Source organism: Lottia gigantea (assembly GCF_000327385.1).
Source record: "Lottia gigantea unplaced genomic scaffold LOTGIsca_22, whole genome shotgun sequence".
Taxonomy (NCBI): domain Eukaryota; kingdom Metazoa; phylum Mollusca; class Gastropoda; family Lottiidae; genus Lottia; species Lottia gigantea.
The window spans coordinates 2833056-2840950 of record NW_008708555.1 but is presented as its reverse complement, the minus strand read 5'-3'; the positions used below and the strand labels follow the sequence as shown (position 1 = coordinate 2840950).

The 7895-nt window shown below is 34.3% G+C and overlaps 1 protein-coding gene across 1 annotated transcript; it reads right to left on the bottom strand.

Annotated features, from left to right (window-relative positions):
• Positions 1 to 229: 229 nt before the first annotated feature.
• On the bottom strand, positions 230 to 2080 carry LOTGIDRAFT_159948 (hypothetical protein; the record flags this gene model as incomplete). Its single annotated transcript, XM_009054637.1, has 3 exons — positions 230 to 478; positions 973 to 1181; positions 2029 to 2080. The coding sequence occupies 3 exons, from the start codon at positions 2078 to 2080 to the stop codon at positions 230 to 232; spliced, it is 510 nt and encodes a 169-aa protein (XP_009052885.1).
• Between the last annotated feature and the right edge of the window lie 5815 nt (positions 2081 to 7895).

Genomic DNA, 7895 nt, shown 5'->3' with positions numbered 1-7895 from the left:
AACCAATTATTTAATCTCTCACAGATTCTGGGAGTTTTATGGATGCAAACTGTGACCAAGATGTTTATAGTTTTAATCAGAAATAGAACAGAAAACTCCAATTGATTAGAAACTAATTGATTATACACTGAAAGGAACCGAATCCGATTACCTCAATAACAAAATAAACATTTTTTTTATAATTTTTGTTAGGATACAATACAATAGAGTTATTGTAATTTGTAAAAAACTACAGTATCGGGACTTCCTGTAGAGTAGCAAGCAGGGTATGTTCCTGTGTAAATATTTTACACAGATAATAACCATACATCAATTTAACACTGAAGATATGACACATTGGTAACACATAACATTTCATAGCACATTGACCATATCCTTGTACACCATACCTTATATCCGGATTGACTACTAATTCAACATTTTCTAATTGAATGTATGACGACTTGATACTGGCAAGTTGAGTCCCAAATACTCGAACCTAAAATGTTAACAAGATTTAGCTTAAATTATAATGCCTGAAATGATTATTAATGGTCTTTATTGGAGCATTTTAGAAAAATTAGTTTCATTGATGGAAACGCTATAAGTTAAAAGAAAAAAAACCGATAAAATTTGGATAATAGAGATGGAATTTACAAACTAAATATTGAGTTTAACATCCTACTTTTGTACTGCTGATGGAGATAAAGAAAATAAAAGAAATGACAAGGGGTACTTGACTTCCAGTGATACCAATAGCACCCGAGGTCTCAGTTTATTGACCCTTCCGAACTAACATTACCCTCACTCATACTGACAGGGGAGTGCACGGGTTTAAAGATCCGAAGGTAAACATTCTGACCTCGGGACTGAACCAGAACACCATGGTTTGCGTAATACGTTTCAGATAATACCGATACCTAAACGGATGTCGGATTTACATTCTTTACAGCTAAAGCAAATATAAAAACGACTATATATTTTGAAACGTACCTCACACAATGACATATACTCTCTAGCACCCGGTTGACCATTAATAATAATTCTTACATAGCGACCTTTTATTATCTGTTTACAATTATACATTACAGTCTTTCCCTTTGCTCCTAAGCCCACATGATAGTAACAAAGTTCGGCATCAGAAAATGAATCTCCTTCTTTATAGATCTCAATAGAAAAATCGTGAGCCAATTGTGGACCGACTGCAAGATAAAGAATTACAGAGGTTTACAGACACATGTCTATTATTATAACCTCCACTGTATAATCCGTTCAATGGAACATCGCCAAGTTCTAATTCGTTCTAGATCTCATTATTCAAATAACACTATATCCAATGACATCTCTAACTTTCAAAATATATGCAATAATAAGATATTTTCACTGTTAAAATAGTGCCCAATTTATCAATTGTAGAGCCATATAGAAATATTAACATATTATATATTGCTATTTCAAACTTATATTATAATATAACACAAAGGTACAAAAATCCAAAAATCTTAAGTTTTACAGATTAGAAATATTTCGAATTGTTTATCTATGCATGAAACACCTAGTTTGTAAATGTTGGAAGAAGGTGGGGTTAAAATCAATGTAATACTGACTTTCTGAGTTATAAGTTACGGCCACAGAGTAGATGAAGTAGTCTTGAAGGATATCAACTTCCCACCAAGGTAAAGAATTGTTTGGGATGACAGCCGTAATCGAACAACTTAAGCGAATGGGCAATTTTCCATCTATACCATCAATCGCTCTGGATGCAACATATCTTCGATAAGTTTTAATTTGGCTAGCTGATTTATTTTACGCCACATTTACTAAACCACAGACTGAAAGGAAAACTTGAAGAGGAGCACTAGATATATGGACATATGGACATAATATTTATAACATATAACTCAACATTTTACATGCTCATAGATTATATTATTGTTAATCTCTTGTTTTCTTGACTCCTTTCCTTACTATATACAGTTAATCCTGCTCGTGCGACTACCTTTACTTAGCAACCACCCTCAATATGCGACAATCTGATCATCTGGGTACCAAACAGGGGGAATAATGCTTCCAGTTTCAAAAAATCCAATGTGGCCGCCATCACCAAAAATCAAAAGTAAACACATATCATTATGACAGTCAGCAAAAGCGTGTCCACATCCAATTCAAATGTGTTGTTAAGCTGCCTGACTATAAGAGATCACCTCCATTAAGAGATCGTTTTGGATTATTCCCTTGAGCGCTCGATTAATACAGTTTCTGTGGACCTAACACTCCATTCATTTCATTTAAAACAATTTCTGTATATATATATATATATATATATTATTAGACCTTTTTCTCTTGATAAGATCCTATTCATTTCAGGACTATTTAAACAGTATCCAAGCTAGGGCCATAGCTTTATAAATTGAACATCTTTGAAATCAGAGAATTTTTAGAAGTTTAAAATATCAATGCCGAAAGTAATTACTGTAATTTCACTAGCCATTTGTTCAAATGACAAATGTTCAAGGTGATCACAATTTTCAGCTCAATCCAAAAACGCTTTATCAAGGAATGTTGAATAGTTGACGTCTGACCACTCCAGTCTCCTGTTTGCAATCCAATGAGCAGAAAGCACTTATGGGCTTCTTGCGCTGTTGTTGTTTTGCAACATTTAAAAGTTTAATATAAAAGAAGTTAGTCAAATTTCAAAATATTTTGACTGACTTGACAACGGTTTTTATACGCCCACATCTCTCTATGTGGACGTATATTGTCGGCACTCCAGTCCGTCCGTCGGTCCGTCCGTCCGTTCGTCCATCGGTCCGTCCGTCAACATTTGCTTTTAAACGGTCTAAAAACTAGATTTTTTGATGGAATCAAATAAAATTCGGTATGTGTATACATATTCATAAAACGAAGATCAAGTTCGAATTTGAGCTATTTTCGACCGTTAGAAGCAGAGTTATTGCCCTTGCCCCATAATCTTGAATATGGTATTAATCTCTTAGTTTTCAACCGATTTTGATGAAACTTAAAATGGATGTTATTGGACCTAAATTGAAAGGTTTGAGAAAGTTTAGTTTACTTCTGATTAAATTTAAGGCTTTTTCAATATATAGGCCTCTTACGTCAGTTTTGAGGAGTTATCGCCCTTTATCCTCTATACAGTAAGTGCTTCTATCAACATCAATTGCTCTTAAACACGGTCCGTCCGTCCGTCAACATTTGCTTGTAAACGCTCTATAAACTAGATTTTTTGATGAAATCAAATAAAATTTGGCATGTGTATACATATTCATAAAACGAAGATCAAGTTCGAATTTGACCTATTTTCGACCATTAAAAGCAGAGTTATTGCCCGTGCCCCAAAATCTTGAATATGCTATTACTCTCTTAGTTTTCAACCGATTTTGATGAAACTTAAAATGGATGTTATTGGACCTAAATCGAAAGGTTTGAGAAAGTTTAGTTTACCTCTGATTAAATTCAAGGCTTTTTCAAGATTTAGGCCTCTTACGTCAGTTTTGAGGAGTTATCGGCCTTAAACTCTATACAGTAAGTGCTTCTATCAACATCAATTGCTCGTAAACGCTCTAAAAACTAGATTTTTTGGTGGAATCAAAGGAAATTCGGTATGTGTATACATATTTATAAAACGAAGATCAAGTTCGAATTTGAGCTATTTTTGACCGTTAGAAGCAGAGTTATTGTCCTTGCCCCAAAATCTTGAATATGATATTACTCTCTTAGTTTTCAACCGATTTTGATGAAACTTAAAATGGATGTTTCGTTTTTATCATCCGCATGCCGTGAAGGGCGTATATGGCTGTGGTCCACTATTGTTAAAAATAGCGATGGTCCATCGTAATACGCCCACAGTTGTAATGGCAGCCACGTCATCAAGGAGGTTGACAAGAGCTATCAATAAATGAAATATTTCAGGAGTAAAATTTTCATACTGCACATGCTTTATTCAATTTTTATGTTTTCTTTTTTATTTTTTAACATGTATCGTCTAAATCAGTCCAGTGTTTTGTCTTCTGGAGTTTTAAAGATTGAACACAGTTTAAAGAACAATGGCAATTCTGCTTTTCAATAACCAAGTTTCTTTAAAATCTGTTGAGAATTGTGCCTGGAATCTGATCTGGGCAATAACTCATATTAAATACTTTTTATAGGGGGTACATCATTGGGGAATAATTAACAATTCACCACATTTCGTCTAAATCTGTCAAGAATTGTGCCTGCTGGACCTTGACCATAGAAATTGAACGAGTTGTCAAGAACAAGGGCAACAACTCATGTAAAATATTTTTAAATTTGTCTGATTTTCAATAGGGTTTTCAATTGGCAATAAAATCCATTGACACCAAAATTTTTATCAAAATCCGCCAAGAAACCAACTCGCTATTGTGAACACATTAAAAATTGAACGGGTTGTCAAGAACACATTAATGTGTGGGTGTATAACAATGTTGTCAATTCCACATCCCTTCAAAGAGTCTGTATAGTCACTTTTAATTGTTCCGTATATTTATTTATATATATATATAAGATCATTGTCTTGTTCCCAATACAAATTGGAATTCTTACTTAGTCCATTGGTCTTTGGACTCAAGGACTGCAATGTAACAAGTCGACAGCAAAATCCAATTTGCTAGAAATCTGAAATCCTTTATGCCACAAGCGGTTTGGTTGGTCAAATAATTTCATTGTTATCTTATCTAAAGAGTGCTAAAGAGCTACACCACTGCTTAAAATGATCAACAGAATAATGTACTTACAGCATACATCTAGCAACAGGCATACCAAATACAAGCAGTTCCATATGAACATCTTATCTCAACACTTACTGACGATAGAATGAAAGATTATTTATACTTGTCACTGACGAAGAGGTGCGTGCCAGGGAATGTAACATAGGTTAGCTTTTTTTGGTTTTGGATCAATATTAATGTGGTATTGTTCTTTTTATCAACTCAAGGTTTCTGTGGGATGAAAACCTTCCAGGTACGTGCGATTGCGTGTTTGGTGTGTTCCTTTTGGACCTACCTCTCCGACTTTATTATTTAATTGAATTATTTAATATTATGATATTAATGAATTATGCATATTTCTGTACTAGGCCCTGTTTTATGGGGATTTTTCCACACCCCTAAAGCCGTGCGGGTGTTGTAGACCTATGTCTTAAAATCGGATCTGTCAAACCCATATATATTCGGAAAGAAGAATATTTATGTGGTCATACCATCTTAATCCCCCTACACAATTTACATCATGTCTGCGATAGCATCAAAGTTTGTTTAGTTTTCTTGACTAAAAACTGATCCCTCGTGGGTCATTCAATCCTGCGTGCACAACCAAAAGTCCAAGTGTCCACAGAGTCTCGTGATACAAGTAAAACGAAAGTTACTGTATTGATCAACACTAATTCAAAGTCACCATGATTAAATATTATGTTAGAAAAAAAACTCTTGTTTCGGACTACATGTTTATATGCCATTATTATCAAATTGTAAACCCTCGCCAATTGTATTCACAGTTTAAACAATGATAAGTCTACGATAAAGAAACATCAATAGTCAACTCGGTAAGCCTAAGTCTCAGTGGGAATTTAGGAATCTGCGGTGGAAAGAAATGTGGACAAGTTTTGCGATGCCTGGTTAATTGATAGCAATAAAATTGTAGAAACAAGTATCTTATGATTTTTAGCATTGGGTAGTGACGGGTGTCGCGCGCGAAGCAGACCATGCTTACTTTTTTCGAAACATCTGATGGTACTTTTCTTTGAAAGTATCCACTACTACACAATTTCTACTCTCGATTTTGTCATACTTTGGACGAGAGTTTGATTCTCACACCAACAAATTACATCAGTCACAAAAATAACTCCCACATGTCGCCGATTTTGATTTTGACATGGTAGGTATGCAGAAATACACTCTACAACAAAAATATTGATAATGAAATATAAACAAGGAATCAAATACACAGTCTAATTATACCAAAACTATACTTTAACTAAACTATACCATTATCATTTTAAGCCTCTTTTTTTATAATATTAGGTTTAAACAACCAAACAACTAGAACAACGTGTGGTAGTGAGTGGGACTTTCATAATGTGCCAATTTTTCTAGTGAATCATGAAAACTCAACCCACTAAGCCAATTAGGTCACGGGCAAGGGCAGTCTAAAGTTGCAAAATGTTCTATCTTTGGTTCAATTTAAAATCATAAGAGAACATAATTTATGTAGTCTTTCTGATCTGATCAAAAATCAGAAGAATAGTGGGATATCAAGTATATTTGATGACACTTCATACAACATACAGTCTTGACAATTTATTGGAAAGGAGTTATGTCCCTTAAACGCGGGAATCTGTTGACTTGGGCAAGTTCTGTTAACTTTTAAACAATGTTAACTTTAAAAAAAGTCTATTGCCATTTTTGACTTAAAGAATTTAGTGAATTATTCTTAACACTTGTTATTGGTTTCGATTGTGATATTGATTTGTCTTCTATTGATCTTGCCGCGGCTGAAATAACAAAATTCCGCGATCAAGCACCAATCTCGTTGACATAAAGTCCTCTACAATAGTGGAAAGACTAGGCGTAGAAATATCTAATTCTTTCTCATCTTTCAAAGATCTATTTGTGTGTTCCAGCAACTTAATTTCCTCAGAACGCGTTTTCAGCACTACTTGAGTCATTGTCTCATGTCAAAGATTTTGTCTAAAACCGTCCAATGGGGAAAGATCAAGCTTTTTGAAAAAGGACATCGAACATAAATCAAATTAACATTGTTACAATAATTTAATGTTTGCGCTTAAAAATTATTATTCCTAATTCTACCGATATAGAAACCATTTCGTCAACTCGCCAGCACATTCAGCTTTTATTTTGTCATAAACAACTGCACAAAGCTTGTCAGCAATATCCTTACAAGAAGGTGCACTATACGCAGATCTCAATTTGTTTATCATTCTTGTAAACTGTGGATGTTCAACCAGTCTGAAAAGGGAGTAAGTGGCAAATGTCATACTGGTGACTTCTTCATCAAGATATCTTCTGCAGTTGTCTTCACAACAAATCTTAAAGTGGGTAAACTTGTTGACAGTTGCTTCCTTTTCTTTGGTGTTGGAGCAGAATTGTATGAACTGTTACTAGACCTCTGAGTAGAAATGCTTGGTGTAGATGGGCGACTAGGACCGTATTTTTCTTGACTCAAACTACATAAAGCGACAATGCTAATAGTGTCCCTATTATCATCAGTTTCTGAATGTAGGGTTTGTTCTATTAGTCGCTATGAGCTTTCATTCTACATACCAGTCCGTGAATTTCCATATCACAAGCTTTACATTTAGCTTTACATCTTGCTTTCTGTCTAACATTGTGATCTTAATTAGCTTGTTCAATGGTATTAAAGTGTAATACTGTTTGTGGTGGAATTGGAAATAAAATAATCTGAAATAGTTTGACTCCAATGTATGTATTCACAAGGGGTATGAACAGTCAATCCAGTAAAGCCATTAATTGATTTAATGCAATGTTTTTAAAAACCTGTTTTCATATGAATGACACTCATTTTCAATAATAAATCTTGTGTATATTGATAGTCTTAGTATGGTATTTAATATTGTTACATTTAATGCTGTTAATAAATTTTTTATCCTTTAAAGAATTACTTGATTTAAATCAATGATATTTTAAAATCTGTCCCCTTGACTAAATCAGCCAACCCTGAATAGGATAAGCCGTAATGTCTGAATAAAAATCAATGCTTTTCAGGAAAATCAAAATCTCGACCAAAGTATCACGTTCGGTCCGGATTTTGTTTTCTTGTTTTTTTTTTTGGTGGGGGGGGGGGGGGGGGGGGGAAAAAGGGGGTTAAAACTTTCCCCCCCCCATATTAATTACCCCCGAAGT